This window comes from Moschus berezovskii, chromosome 27, assembly GCF_049115385.1.
Source record: "Moschus berezovskii isolate FMDL1 chromosome 27, NW_MosBer_1.0, whole genome shotgun sequence".
NCBI classification, from domain to species: Eukaryota; Metazoa; Chordata; class Mammalia; order Artiodactyla; family Moschidae; genus Moschus; species Moschus berezovskii.
Window position 1 is genome coordinate 41118641 of NC_142486.1, and position 14365 is coordinate 41133005.

The following is a 14365-nucleotide window of genomic DNA, read 5'->3' on the forward strand; positions in this document are numbered from 1 at the left end:
CCCGACAGACCCCCAGCCCTCCCGGAGACGCTGCTGCCTTGCCTGTGTGCTGCCAAGTCCCCCCGCCCCGAGTCCTTTCCTACTCCGCACCCTCCCATCCACCTAGCAGCTCCCCAGCCCGAACCCCGCAGCTGCCCAGTCACCTCCACCCTCGCTGGGCCAGGCCTCTCACCGCAGTGCCCACCAGCCTGGCCTGGGCCTCCTGTGCTGTTCTGTGCGCCCAGCATGGCTCCTGGCCCACAGCTGGCACTCGGCAGACACAAGGGCCGGCCCTGGTGCCCAACACCGCCTCCCCATCAGCAGGGAGTCTGGGCACCTGTGTGGTGCACCCCCATCCCTCCAAACAGCCCAGCCCGTCTCACAATCTTTGTCTCTCTCTCCATTACATCTGAGAGGACTGCTCTAGAACCGCATCATCCGTAAGAAATGCTCAGATGTGACCGTCATTTCCTCATAAATTGAGAGTTCCTGGAAACTTTGTTCACATCCTGGAGTCTTCTGATCCATAGTCAGACACGTTATCCATTGTGCCACTGGCCCTGTACAACGTCCTGAATTGATTCTTAGTGAACCCACACAAGCCATGTGAGGGCCCTCATGCTTGCGTGTGAGCCTCCCCATGGGGGCGCAGGTGGAGTGAGTATAAGCACGTCCATCCTGCCTCAGACACTCCCCCGAGCTCCTGGGTGGCCCCCACGCCCCCCCGATTCCCACTTGGCAGAACCATAAGAGGCCCCATAGGAAACACCAGCCCCTGGCCAAGGACCACACACACACACAAGACCACGAGACTCACTAACCACAGGGCTGACCTGACTGCACTAGACTGGACGCTTGGTCAAAATACACAAGACGAGCCTTTTCAATTTATTTGGCTGCACCAGCATGCAGGACCTTCATTGTGTCACTTGGGATCTTTCCCTGTGGCTCACGGGCCCTCGTTGCAGCTTATGGCTCTGTAGTTGTAGTGTGAAGGCTCTGTAGTTGTGGCACGAGAGCGAGACAAACCGTGTGTGTGTGAATTGTGCTGCCCACCCCCAGTGAATGAAGCGTGTGAACCCTTTCCCAGGGTCCCCCTGTGGGCTTCCAGGGTGGACACCCTCCAGGGCCGTGGCCCCAGACACAAGATCCTGCTGTCAGGCTGCCCACAGGACTCCTCCCAGGGAAGGCCACAGCACTGGCCCCAGAGCCCCAGCCGCCGCCATGCTCGGGAAGGTCACAAGGCCACCGGAGCCCCGTCCTCCGCTGTCCACTCTGATGGCAGCCGGGCCGTTGTTCTATGCGCTGACCATCTTGCCTGCCCTGTGTCCCCAGGCCTACAAGTACCTGGAAGAGATGCGGCAGCGGCTGCCCTTCGCTGACACGTCCTACTACGTGAGCCAGCATGCCGTGGACGCTGTGCACCAGGGCCTGGGGCTCCCTCTGACCCGCGCGGTGCCCAGGCGCTCACGGCACAACAGCGTGGAGGAGCCCGGGGAGGTGGCCGAGGAGGCGGCCGAGGAGGCGGCGAGTGGGCCCTGAGCTGCAGCCAGAGGGGAGCCCGACCTCCCTGTCGGGCTCAGTGCCCGAGTCCACAGGCAGAGCTGCAGGAAGACATGCTGGCCTGTCTGGCGGGGGTGGCAGGGTGTCTCTAAGTTACCCCTCCGAGTCCCTGGCCCCTGCCAAGGTTTGTTTTAGCCCTTTTGCAGTCAAGGGAGTAGGTTTATTTTCCCCATGACGTTCCCCCCAAGTACAGGGTGTGAAGCCTAAGAAACTGAGGTGTCTCCCGGCACCCACGTGGGTCGCCTGGCGGCACGTCTGGCCAGTTCCTGCAGCACAGCCCGTCCTGACCACAGGGTGACGGCAGTTGGCACTGGCTGCAGCCAGAGGCTCTGTCCCTCCAGGCTGTGCCCCTTCTGTCACCAGCTCCCAGTGCAAGGGGCTGTCAGGGGCTGCCTCACCATCTCCCACCCTCAGCCCCATGTCTATTTGCTGAAATTCTCCAAATACAGCCTATATTCTCAAGGACCCATGTTCCCTTCCTGGCCCCATTTTCGCGTCTCCCCGTCTGGACACCAGGGTCCCTGCTGGAGAGAGAACCATCTGCTTCTCTCTCATGCTTCCTTCCAGGGTTCTCAATGCCCTGGTCTGCAGTCTGCATGGAGGCCAGGCTGAGCCACGGCTCCCCGCTCCTGCTCAGTGGCCATCCTAGAGCCTGAGTCCCAGAGCCGCAGCGGCCACGTCGCAGTGCCAGGCTATGAGGGGGCGGCGCCCGAGGCCCTGGTGGACGTCTGAGCCGAGCCACAGGCACTCTGGCCTGCAACAGGTGCCCTGCTCATCTAGCAACATGCCTCCCGGGCTCAAGGGTCAGGGGTTGGGGCCTAAGGAGAGGAGAGTGGGAGGAGCCTGTCGCGGAGCTTCTCCAGCAGCAGCAGCGCCTTCACCGCCAGCAGCCGGCAATCCTCATCCACGTCCTGCTCCGCCACGTCTGCGAAGATGGAAAGGAACGCGCTGCAGTGTCAGGGCGCCGGGCTCAGCCTGCACGTCACCTGCTGGAAGTGGCCCAGACGTGGGGCACCTGGGCTGGGAGCCCAGCGGGAGGCACCTCAGCCACTGCACGAGGACGGCTAGAACACCAGCAGAGACCTGACAGGCTGGCTGCAGGGGCCAGTGGCCTCGTAGGAGCAGGTGGGCAGAGAAAGGCTGTCATCAGAACCCCCTGAGCCATGAGCCCCGCGGGTGCACATGAGCAGTGTGCTGAGGGCCGTGGCTCAAGTGCCCACAGGCAGAGGTCACACTGACCACAGAGGAATTTTTTAAAAAAATGTATGACCCGGGGTTGGGGGATAGGGCAGGACACCGGTAACCCCACGGAGGGCAAACCCATCCAGCCTGGATACAGGCATGGCCCCAACGTTGCCCGCAGGGTGCTCTGAAGTGACTGATGGCACCGTGTCCCCGCCGCCCACGAGCTGACGGCCCGGACCCACCCCCTCAGCCTCACCACCTTGGCCCTGGCCCGGTGCCCACCTGCCAGCCAGGACCGGGCCTCCAGAAGCTCGTCTGGCAGATCCACCAGCAGCCGCTCAGCCGGCACGCTGAGAAGGACGGAGGAGACAGCGGACAGCAGGCCCCGGCGCACATAGCTGCCAAGATGGAGGCCGGGCTAGAGGAGCCGCCATGCGGTGCTGTCCACCCCGGCCCGTCCCGCCTGCCACTGTCCACGTCCCACAGGATCCAAGACCCCCCACCCAACTGCCCTCAGCCCTATGGCCACTCACGTGTCCCCGTGGAAACGAAGAGCCCACACGAACTCCAGCAGGGCCTTGCCCATGGGCACAGCCACCTACAACAGGCACGCCAGTGGGCAGGGGTCCAGGTGGCAGCAGCTCCTGCCGCAGGGCCCACGAGGCCCAACATGCCCACCCCAAGGCAAGGCCAACGGGGCCAGGAGGCCGGGGCAGGCTCCCCGGGGGTGGGTCAGGTGCTCACCGCCGTGTTCACGGCCAGATACATCAGGGCCCCTAAGGTGTGGGCCAGTCTCCCGAGGACCAGCTGGTCATCTCCCAAAAGGTCAAAGGTCACCACAGGCCTACAACACAAAACCCAGCAAGGGTGCTGGCCAGGTGCTCAGGGCTGGCTCCCCAACCTCCTGGGCCGTGGAGGGACCCCAGGCCTGGACGGCCCTCCTCACCTCCTCACCCACGTGCTGCCCAGAGCCATGAGGGGGAGGACAGATGCCCTGTCACTCTGCAGGGCCACCTGGTCAAGCCCAACCTGGGGCAGGTGGCTGGGACGAGAAGGCACATGGGGCGCGCCTGTGTTGAGACACCAGGGAGGCTCTGGCCCAGTCCCGCCGTGAGCCCAGCATCTGTGACAGATGCCCTGATGCCCTATCGTCACTTATGCTGCCAACAACCACAGCCAAGGCCCTGACCCTGCTGAGTCCACCTCAGCCCCCAGCCTGAGAGTATCCGGGGCTCCCATTCCCCAAACCACAGGCTCTAGGAAACACCCTCACCTGTCGAAACGCTGGAGGAGGGGGAAGAAGAAGTATCCAGCCACTGCGCTGAATTCGTTGGGGCCAGCGGCTGTTGCCCGCCCCACGGAGCCCTGATAAACACACATGCTCAAGGCCCCTTGGACACACACGGACCCTCGGGAGGGCTGGGCACCCCCCACCCCAGTGAGGACGAGAACGTCTCCAGATGTGGCCCCGTGTTGCACCCGGTGGCCGACCGCTGCTGCTGAGCCTCTGGGCTGTTCTCCCAGCCTTACAGCCCCTTCAGCCCGATGCCCTGCGGCCCGCGTCCACCACCGAAACCCTCCCTCCCCTTCCCGGGGCACGAGTGGGCACAGTGCCCGGGGGCAGTGGTCCCGCCAGGGAGGCCACAACAGGGCCCAGCTGACCTTGCAGAACCGCCGGGTCTTGCGTCTGACGCGCTCCTCCACCACCACCTGCCAGTCTGGGATCACGGCCCCACTGGGCTGGGAGCCGGGCCCCAGGGGGCCCCGCTGGGCGGCCCTCCCAAGGCGCCCCGGCCGAGACAGCTCCTGCGCAGCCAGAGCCAGGACCTAGAGGAGAGGAGACTCAGGCAGCTGCCGCCCCACTAAGGAAGGACGACAGTTTCCAAATTCAAGGTGGGTGGAGCCACGGAGGGCCCAGGGGTCCCCATGGGGAGGTGCCGGGAGCCCTGCAGCAAGTCTGGCCCCACAGGTGCACTCCACTTTGTGGGGGGCAGGTGGGCGCTCCCTGCTGAGGAGCCCGTGCCCTGATCACTTCTCCCAAAGCCCACCCAGTCCCGCCACCCCCGTCTTGTGCGCAAAGGGAAAGCGCCACCATCCCCAGCACCCCCAGAGCTTCCCCATCCTCACAGACGGGGCTCTGCCCTGGGGAACACAGACTCCCTGCCCCTCCTGCCTGTCTGTTTTTCGTGTAAGTCAGATCATTTGCTGTTTGTCCTTTGGTGTCTGGCTTACTTCACTGAGCATCATGTCAGAATTTTCTTCCTGTTTAAGCCAAGTCTCCACTATGTGAACATACCCCATTCTGCTGCTGCTGCTGCTAAGTCACTTCAGTCGTGTCTGACTCTGTGTGACCCCATAGACGGAAGCCCACCAGGCTCCCCCATCCCTGGGATTCTCCAGGCAAGAACACTGGAATGGATTGCCATTTCCTTCTCCAATGTGTGAAAGTGAAGTCGCTCAGTCATGTCTGACCCTTAGCGACCCCACGGACTGCAGCCTACCAGGCTCCTCCATCCATGGGATTTTCTAGGCAAGAGTACTGCTTATCACAAAACTGTGAATTCACAATGTGTGCATCATAACTCAGTGAAGGCGTTATTTAACACAAAGGACGCAGCCCCCAAAGCTGTGCCCTGTCAAGAAAGCACCCGACTGACACTGGTCCCAGCCTCTTGTGCCAGCGACAAGGGGCTGGGGAGGCCTCTGGTCCCTCCACGAAGATTCTGGCAAACGCCGGCCCCGTCCCCCTCCAGGCCCACCAGTGCCACTCTGATGGGGGAGGGCAGAGGCCTGGGCACTTACGTCCAGAATGTCCATGCGCTGCCGGAGGCTGTAGTTGAGGGCATAGAACTGTGCGGCCAGGTACTCTGCCACCTAGGCCGGGTGGGCGAGAGGCAGCTGAGGGCCACGACCCTGGAGGGGCCCCCCGTGCAGCCCCCACCAGGGGCACGACCCAGGTTCCGCATGGTGCGGGGACTCACCCGCGCCGGGTCCGTGACTGTGACGGCCACCAGCGCCCTCTGGCGCAGCCCCTCAAACCCCGCCACGGCTGTCTTCTCCTCCAGGTGCAACAGCACCTTGGCCAGCTCCAGGCTCACCTGCCCACGGGATCAACGGTCAAGGTGCACGCCCAAAGCGGTCCCGCCCCCGCCCCTGCCCCCAGGGAGGCCAGGGTGCTCCCGCAGCTCACCTCACAGGTGGCAGCCGGGCTCTTGAGGACCAGCCCTTCCAGGGCCCGCAGGGCTGCCTCCCAGCGCTCCCAGTCCTCTGATGCGGTCAGAGCTGCAGAGAAGCCCCCACGGCGTGAGTGAGGCAGGGCGGGTGGGCAGGCTGGGCCAGGGACAGGGGACCCGGGACACACAGGACGCACCTTCCAGGCAGTCCCGCACATACGCGGGCGTTTTGCTGCTCCTCTGTTCCCTGTCCCCTGACATGTCATAGGGGATAAGCTCGTCATCGCTGAAGAAGAGCACAAACCCTCGGTCCCATCGGTCCTGGGCCCCCCAGAGTTTGCGGGCTGATTTCCCCATGGGAGGAGGACTCGAGGGACAGAGGGAGCCAGCACCACGGGGCCCACATCCCGAGATGGTCCCACCACAGCCCTCACACTCTCCCTCGTGGGGCCGCCCCTACCTGTCCAGCTCAGAGTCAGAGCCCTCATGCCCAGCCTGGGGGCAGCCACCATCCACTGTCTCTTGGTCAGGAGACTCCCCACTGACGGGAGCCACAGGCAGGCTTTGGAAACGGAAAAGGAACCCTCAGGGCTGCCCCACAAGACCCGTCCCAGCACCCGGCCTCCTGGGGAACGCTCGCTCCGCCCCTGCCTGCATCTCGGCTTCTGTCTCAGGCAGGACAGGTCAGGAGTAGCAGGTGGGAAAGAGCCGCCCGCTGGGCCCATCATGCCCAGAGCTCCGAGTGGGACCCTCACCCCGCCTCCGAGGGGCCGTCAGCCGCGGGCTGGGGCGCGGCCAAGGCCAACATCTCTCGGGTCAGTTCGTCCTCTTCATACTGCAATGCAAATAAATTGGAGTCGGTGGGACAGGTGCAGCAAGGCAGCACCGTGGGGACCCCTCTGAAGCCCCCATCACAGCTTGAGGTCTGCACGGCCGGCCGGCCAACTGCCCCCCAAGAGCAACTAGGTTTCCCTCTACAGAGGGTGGCTCCAGGGGCTGGAGGGGCCAGGTGTCCCCAGGGATGGGGCAGATGGGGCCCCATCTCCGAGAACATCCCAGAGGGCTCAGCGGATGGAGGGGCCTGAGAGTTCTATTCCGAGAGTCCCCTGGGGGCTCATGCTCCTGCACCAGCAGAAGGGCTGCACCTCTACCCCTCCCAGCTGTGGGGACACCAGGGGACCCAGAGGCTCTGCAGCCTGGACCCCAGCGGGCGGGCAGAGTGACTGGGGCAGGAGTGACGGCGGCTCTGGGAGGGCCCAGCAGGCAGGGCCCTTGCTCACCTGGAACTTCAGGGGAGGCCCCTCAGGGTGCAGCCGGGCGCTGGCCACCTCAGCCACAATCATGCCCAGGCGGCGCACGGGTGGCAGGCTGCTGTCCAGGCGGCTCTTCACTCCCTCCATCAGGCTGGCCAGCAACTCTGGAAGCACCGAGCCACACAGGCTGAGCTGGAGGCAGGTGGGGGGTGCCGGGGTGGGGGAGGGGGTGCCCCACCGCTCACTGCTCACCGTCCCGGCTGGCCCGGAGCTCTGCCTCCCCCAGCTGCGCCAGGCAGATGAGCGCGGCCTTGCTGATGTAGCACTGCTGCTCCAGAGGGGCGTGGCGGATGGCGCTGCTGCTGCCCCAAGTCTCCAGGAGCTCCTTTAGCACCTGGTGGGCGGCGGGTCCAGCCTGTCAGATGCCCCACCCCTCCTCAAAGTGTCCCCACCAGCCCCCAGGAGGGTCCAGCCAGCGCCCTCCACCCACCGCAGGAACACTCTCCCTGGGGGTCAGGGGTCCCTTACTTGCATGAGCAGCGGGCGCCGCTGGCTGTCCATGGCCAGGTACCCCAGCAGGCTCTGCAGCACGGGCGTCTGTGACACGGCCGGGCTCCCATCACCGTCTGCAGACAGACACCACCCGCCCGGCCAGGGAGCCCGGGGGCAGGAGCGTGCAGGGAGCCGAGCGCAGTTCCCACCCCGCCAGCACCCTCACCGGGCAGCTGTACTGCAGGAACAGCAGCTTCTGCGTCATCACAAACTGGGCCTTCTTGCTCTTTGTCACCAGGTTCCCCAGCAGCCGAGAGAGGACATCCGGCCTGTGAGGCGTAGCGGGGTGAGAGGGAAAAGCAGGACTCTGAATTCCCCGGATCCGCGCTGACCACTGGGGGGCCGGGGAGGCACCCCAGCCTCGAGTCGGTGCTGACCCTCCCTCCTCCCAGTAACTGTGGAGACTGGGGAGCCCAGCACTGGACACAGAGGACATCCCTCCCCGCCCTGACGGGTCCGGGTGAAATGCTGCATCCAGGCAGGGCAGCCAGCTTTCTCTGGGCAGGGCCAGGCACACAGCCCACTGGGCTCTGTAGACGCCACAGCCGGGAGCAGCCACAGCAGGTAGGTCCACGACTGAGCATGGCTGCGCACCGATAAAAGTTCATTCGTGAAAGGACAGCCGCAAAGGCTGTAGTTTGTAGACCTTGATCTAGACTAAAAGACCCCTGCTTCCTTCAAGTGAGAGACCAGCACTCTCTCCCGTGACTTCTGTGAGAGTCCCGGGCATGGTCACCAGGTGGGATGGAGCCGCAGGGCCAAGAGCCTCCTGTAGGACTTGTTTTCTGAGCACAGGGACCTTCCAGTGCAGAGAAGACAGAGGTGCAGACAGGGGGGCCTGACTTGGCCACCAGGAGTGAGGAGGGGTGGGCGTTTGCATGACTGAACTCCAAGAAAGGACCAGTCACCAGACAGAGGGGCCCCTACCCAGGTGCCATGGCACTGACCACACAGAGACGGGCAGGCCAGGAGCCCTCTGGATCCCCGCCACCCACCCTCCTGGGAGAGGAGCATCTGCAGCAGGAAGATGCCTCACTTCTTACCCCGGGGCAGCCTCCACGAGCCCTTTCAGCACGGCCTCCATGGCCCGGTCAGGCACATACTCCACCAGGCGCCAGCAGACCCGCTGCCAGAGGCAGTTGCCCTGGGTGAGCACTGTCAGCCGGGGCACCAGCACGCCCAGGATCTCCTCTGAGGGGAAGAAAAGGCTCTGAGCCCGGGGGCCACAGGGAGTCCAGTGGCTGCAGCCAAGCCCCACCCAGCAGGGCCAGGCCCAGGCGAGGGCACCGCCCCTCCCGGGACACGTCGCAGTCTCTCCCACAGCAGGGACACTCACTCTGTCTCCCATGGACGCAGGCTTTGCCCAGGACCTGAGACAGAAAGGAGATGGAGCAGTCCAAGCCACCTGGGATGGGAGGAGGAAGCGGTGAGGCCACGCGTGTGCACCCGGCCTCGCAGGGACAGACCTGGCTTCCGGCAGGGAGATCCTGCGTTGTAAAACCGCCAACGTGCTCAGTCTAACTCCAACTCCACCAGCACTGTTTCCAACTCAAAGAGCCAATGAAAATAACATCAAAAAGCATCATGTTCACTTGCTTCATCGTCACGGTGATCCCACAAAGCAGGGACCATGTGGGGTGCTGGGAGAGGCCACGGCTGCCCCAGAAGAGCTGCTTGGTGGGACCAAGCAGGAAACAGACAGCCCCATGAATGATGGGAACACAGCATCTGCGATCTACAGACAGGTGTCCGGGATCCGGGCGGGAGTGAATTCAACCCGGTCACAAGGAGCGGGGTGGGGCGACATGCTCCAGACGCCTCAGCCCCAAGGACCCAACACTCAGGTCCATTTCCCTCAACAGACCCGTGAGGACCAGGGCTGCTTCTCTGAACACCAGGTCAGTTTTTGACACAAGCCAGGGATAGCAGCTCATGCCAGAGGGAAAGTCAGACAGCAGGACAGGGGCCACTCTAAGCACTTCTGAGGTCGAGCTGGTGGCTGTGATACTAAACAGGGTGAGACGGTGACCTGGAAGGGGCCCAGAAAAGCAGCACCTGAGGCCAGAGCTGCTCCAGAGCTGAGGGGACGGGGCGGAGCGGGGGAGTGGGCGGGGCGGAGCGGGGAGTGGGCGGGGCCCAGCTGGGAAGGGGCAGGGTGAGCAGCTGGGAGGTCCTGAGGGAGGCTTAGTGTAACAGCATCACTCAGCTGCTCAGTTCAGACAAGATGGGAGGGAGAGGGGGAGGGAAGGGTCTCGGACCAGGCCTGGGGCAGCACAGGGGCTGGGCCTCAGGGAAGGAGGCCCTCACTGTGGGGAGGGCCAATGCCCACCCCAACTCAGGCTGCCCTGACCCTAACTTCTACTGGCTCCCAGACCACAGGACTATACAGGTGGGGAAGCCAGGCTCCTGCTGCTCCAGAGAGGGTGGGCGGGACGCCGCCCCGTTGTCCTGGGCACAGGACGCCCCCTCAGAGTTGGCCCCAGCAGTGCCCCCACCCACCAGAGAACCGAGGTCCTCTACCCGCAACGACAGGGATGCGGGCACCTCGGCCAGCAGCCACCTCAGATGGACTCTCTTCGCATCACAGCTCTTTAGTTTCCAGACCTCAGATGTTCCCTTATTCTGAGTAGGGGGGCAGGACACCCAAGCAAGGACTTCAGGGCCAGTTCCGTCTCCAAGGCAAGGCGAGCCGGGCCAAAACTTCACAGGTGGGTTGCTAAGGCCCCAGACGGACCATAACATCCGACCTGCCCATGACATTGCCCAGAGGTGGCAGAGTCCCTGGAGGCCAGAGAGGGCAGGCAGGACGGAGCGGACGCCGGGCCAAGGAGGCTGTCAGAAGAGGGGCCCTCACCTCGGAGAGAGTCCACCACCACATGCAGCACCCGCAGGACCTCCTCGCCCAGCAGAGGGAAGTAGTTTTGAGGGAAGAAGGCAGCCAGCGTCTCCCGCTGCAGACGGTTGCCCAGGCGATCGGGCAGGCTCACCACCCTGGTGAGAAGCGTCTCCTGGAGCAGGCGGGAGGCCGGCCCCGCCTGCTGCCCGCACTGCCCCTCCATCACAGCTGCCATCCTGCCCGCACTCAGAAACCTGGCCAGCAGCCACGCCATCTTCATCAGACGGAAGCTGGGGCTGAAGCGAGGGCAGGTGTGAGCAGCCTCGCTTCCTGAGCACCCTCCACACCCTGGAATCCCTGGACTCGCCCCCTCCCATCCCGCTGCAATGAGTCAGGGAAACTGGCATCCCTGCAGGGCGCTTGATGCCCAGGGAGGGGTTTTGCTGGGGCGCCTCATGCCGAGTTGGGAGCTACAGAGTGAAGGAAAGGGCTCCCCGACCCGAGGATGGCCACACCCCACTGCCTTCTTAGACCACTTAAGCCCGGAGCCACCCTGCAGGCCCGCCTGGCCACCCGGGTGCAACCACTCCTGCAGTCTCCTCACCCACATGGCAGGGCAGAGGGCCTATCCATTGCAAAGATTAACGAAACCCTCTATTAATTCAGTATTCTGACATGCACTGCTTTTACTTTCTCACCTCTCAGGATGCCGAATTCTCCCATTATTTGGAGAACCCACTGACTAGAAATCCTCCAGATGTTACAAGCGACCCCATAAGCAGACCCAGCCCCACTCACCTGGCAGCACCCTCAATGGACTCCATCAGCACCAGGAAGGCTTGGTCAGCTGGGCCCTCCAGGAAGAAGCTGGCCCACAGCTCCTCCAACTGGCCATCAGGCATTAGGCCCAGCCAGTCGGGGCTCAGCTTGCCGACCAGACATCTGAGAATGGTGGAAAAGTGGGTCCTGCTAAATTCCTCCTGCTCCTCAGGGGGAGCTTGGGTCTGTGTTTCACCAAGGTACCGCCTCAGGGACCGCAGCGTGGAGATGATGTGGCCCCCATCCTCAGATGAAGAAAGGATGCGAACAGCCTCCTGGACTGCTAGGCGGACAGCAGAGGCCATAGGATCCATCCTGGGGTTCACAGGAAAGGTGCGTGAGAAGTCATCGTCCACGTGGGGCTCACTCCTGGATAAGGAAGCGTTTTTCACACACTCTCAGGAAGCCCACCCTCAGGCCCCCAGGACCCGCTTCCTCTTCACCCCTGCTGGCACCCAGCAGTATCCTCCCCTCCCTTCAGCAGCTGTTGCTTTCTCCACCAAGAGCCATTTCTTGGTCTGAGGCTCTGCAGTAGGGTACCCACGCCCCGGGAAACCATGTCTGGGGACTCCTTTATATGTCACAACTAGAGGCTGCTACTTTTTTGCTCCTAGTGCTTGGTGGAAGCCAGGGACGCTGGTAAACATCCCACATGTGGGGCGCAGGATAGCCCCACAACAGGGAAGATGTCAATGGTGCTGAGGCGGGGTGGCCCAACTGCGGTTCACCCTGCCAAGCCCCCTCCCTGCCCAGAAGCACAGTGGGATCGGGCGTCCCTGCAGCACGAGCTCCATGAAGTCAGCACCTGTCTGACACCAGTGCACCCAGACACTAGATCGGGTCCCAGGGAGTGTCCTCCCTGCTCGGCCCGGCCCACGCGGGCTCCCGCTCGCGGCGTGCAGAGCAGCCAGCGACCGCCCGGCTCGGCGCCCGCGCGCCGGCGCGCGCCGAGCCCACCTAGTGGCGCAGCGGGCAGGGGCCCCGTGGGGCCGGCGGGGTCCTCGGGGGGACGGACGGGGTGTCCGGACGCGCGGGGGTCTCGAGGCAGAAGGGGCGTCAAGAAGGACCGGGATCTCCGGGAGGGGCGCACCCTCGGGCCCGCCGAGTTGCAGCGGTGCGCCGCGGCCCCGCTCGCTCCGCCAATGCCGACAGGTCGCCGATTCGCCACGGCCCTCAAGGCTCGCTCAGCGCTCAGTTCAAGGCCCAGCTCACGTGGCCGCACAGCAAGGACTCCTGGGGCCTAAAGAGATGGCGCTGAATATCTGAGCTCGGGGCGCGGGTTCCCACAGGTTGCCCGTGACGAATCTGCCGCCAACCCGCGAACCAGAAGAGGCGAGGGACGGGCGGCCGCATCTGCGCCTGCGCGGGGCGGGGCGGGGGCGTGCCCGAGTGGGTGGGGCTCTTGGTGGGCGGGGCGGTTTTCTCTGGGCTCGTGGCTCGGCAGGACTCTAGCTGCTTCGTGCTTGCAGACCTTGACTCTGCCGCCGCGTGCATCTTCCCGGGGTGACCTCCTCCCTCCCTCCCTCTGCCCGAGAGCTCCGTTTCTCTCCTGAGCCCACACGTGCGCGCCCCCACAAGCTCCTACTAAGCCCCCGACAGCGGGCGGCCTGGGGCAGGGGCGGCAACATTCAGCACGGTAACCACCAGCCCCCGGGCCAGTTCCTTGGTCGCGCTGTCCACGTATAAAGGGCTAGATGCACAGCACAAATACAGGACTTTCCGTCTTCCCGAACGTCCTATGGTGACTTGGGGCACGGCCTGGGAAGTCCTCGCAAGATCTTCAGCCCAGGGGTGTCGAGGGGAAACCTAGGAAACAGTTATAAATTCAACACAGGTTAACTGAATGCCTGCTGCGCCAGCAGGCACTCTTGCAGGGCAGAGGCTGAAGCAAAGTTTGTGTTCACAAGTCAAGGAGACAGTAAAGTACACGTGGGAGGGATTGGGGGCAGGAGGAGAAGAGGACGACAGAGGATGAGATGGCTCGATGGCATCACCACTCGATGGACATGAGTTTGAGTGAACTCCGGGAGTTGGTGATGGACAGGGAGGCCTGGCGTGCTGTGATTCATGGGGTCGCAAAGAATTGGACACAACTGAGCGACTGAATTGACAATAGTTGTTGTTGTTCAGCCTCTAAGTCGTGTCTGACTGTTTGCGACTCCATGGACTGCAGCACGCCAGGCTCCCCTGTCCTTCACTATCTCCCAGAGTTTGCTTAGATTCATGTCCATGATGCCATCCAACCGTCTCATCCTCTGCTGCCCTCTTCTCCTTTTCCCTTCAATCTTTCCCAGCATCAGAATCTTTTCCAATGAGTCAGCTCATCACATCGGGTGGCCAAAGAGTTAATAGTACAATATATTGGATAGCAAATAGTGGTAAAAAAATTTGGCAGGGTAAGAAAATGAGTGCCCTAAGAGCCAGTTCAGTCCCTCAGTTGTGTCCAACTCTTTGCGACCCTGTGGACTGCAGCATGCCAGGCTTCCCTGACCATCACCAACTCCCAGAGCTTGCTCAAACTCATGTCCATCGAGTCAGTGATGCCATCCAACCATCTCATCCTCTGTCGATCCCATTTCCTCCTGCCTTCAATCTTTCCCAGCATCAGAGTCTTTTCCAATGAGTCAGTTCTTTGCATCAGGTGACCGAAGTATTGCAGTTCCAGCTTCTGCATCAGTTCTTCTAATGAATATTGACTGGTTTGATCTCCTTGCAGTCCAAGGGACTCTCAAGAGTCTTCTCCAATACCACACTTTAAAAGCATTAATTCTTCAGTGCTCAGCTTTCTTTATAGTCCAACTCTCACATCCATACATGACTACTAGAAAAACCATAGCTTTGACTAGACCGACCTTTGTCGGCAAAGTAATGTCTCTGCTTTTTAATATGCTGTCTAGGTTCGTCATGGCTTTTCTTCCAAGGAGCAAGCATCTTTTAATTTCACAGCTGCAGTCACCATCTGCAGTGATTTTGGAGCCCAAGAAAATAAAGTCTTTCACTTTTTC

General features: G+C 62.6%; 2 protein-coding genes across 12 annotated transcripts in view; one reads left to right on the plus strand and one right to left on the minus strand.

The window, feature by feature from the left end:
* The window catches only part of IFT140 (intraflagellar transport 140), a 54821-nt gene extending 53300 nt beyond the window's left edge, over positions 1 to 1521 (plus strand). For all 5 annotated transcript variants that reach the window (XM_088833201.1, XM_088833199.1, XM_088833198.1 and 2 more), the window contains exon 31: positions 1315 to 1521. In XM_088833201.1, the coding sequence (XP_088689327.1) occupies positions 1315 to 1521 (207 nt within the window). The remainder of the gene's footprint in view (positions 1 to 1314) is intronic.
* A 493-nt stretch (positions 1522 to 2014) lies between these two features.
* TELO2 (telomere maintenance 2) lies at positions 2015 to 12691 on the minus strand. Of its 7 annotated transcripts, none has more exons than XM_055409124.2 (21): positions 12451 to 12691; positions 11340 to 11675; positions 10560 to 10837; positions 9042 to 9110; positions 8749 to 8896; positions 7872 to 7974; positions 7682 to 7750; positions 7406 to 7547; positions 7181 to 7317; positions 6656 to 6735; positions 6361 to 6462; positions 6098 to 6186; positions 5918 to 6009; positions 5709 to 5825; positions 5530 to 5601; positions 4390 to 4554; positions 4001 to 4092; positions 3472 to 3571; positions 3261 to 3325; positions 3010 to 3125; positions 2015 to 2467 (listed from the first exon to the last, which is right to left on the minus strand). In XM_055409124.2, the coding sequence occupies exons 2-21, from the start codon at positions 11672 to 11674 to the stop codon at positions 2361 to 2363; spliced, it is 2478 nt and encodes an 825-aa protein (XP_055265099.2). In that variant the 5' UTR covers position 11675; positions 12451 to 12691; the 3' UTR covers positions 2015 to 2360. The 7 variants fall into 7 exon arrangements, 6 of the variants coding, with proteins under 6 accessions (XP_055265099.2, XP_055265097.2, XP_055265098.2 ...); XM_055409122.2 differs by having other exon boundaries at positions 11340 to 11729; XM_055409123.2 differs by having other exon boundaries at positions 12318 to 12691.
* Positions 12692 to 14365: the final 1674 nt, after the last annotated feature.

Coding starts and splice junctions, on each gene's coding strand:
- TELO2 (XM_055409124.2), bottom strand. CDS start 11,674: ATGGATCCTATGGCCTCTGCTGTCCGCCTAGCAGTCCAGGAGGCTGTT. Junction 6,010..6,097: donor TGTGCGGGACTGCCTGGAAG/GTGCGTCCTGTG, acceptor GCTTCTCTGCAG/CTCTGACCGCATCAGAGGAC. Junction 4,555..5,529: donor AGCGCATGGACATTCTGGAC/GTAAGTGCCCAG, acceptor CCTCTCCTCTAG/GTCCTGGCTCTGGCTGCGCA.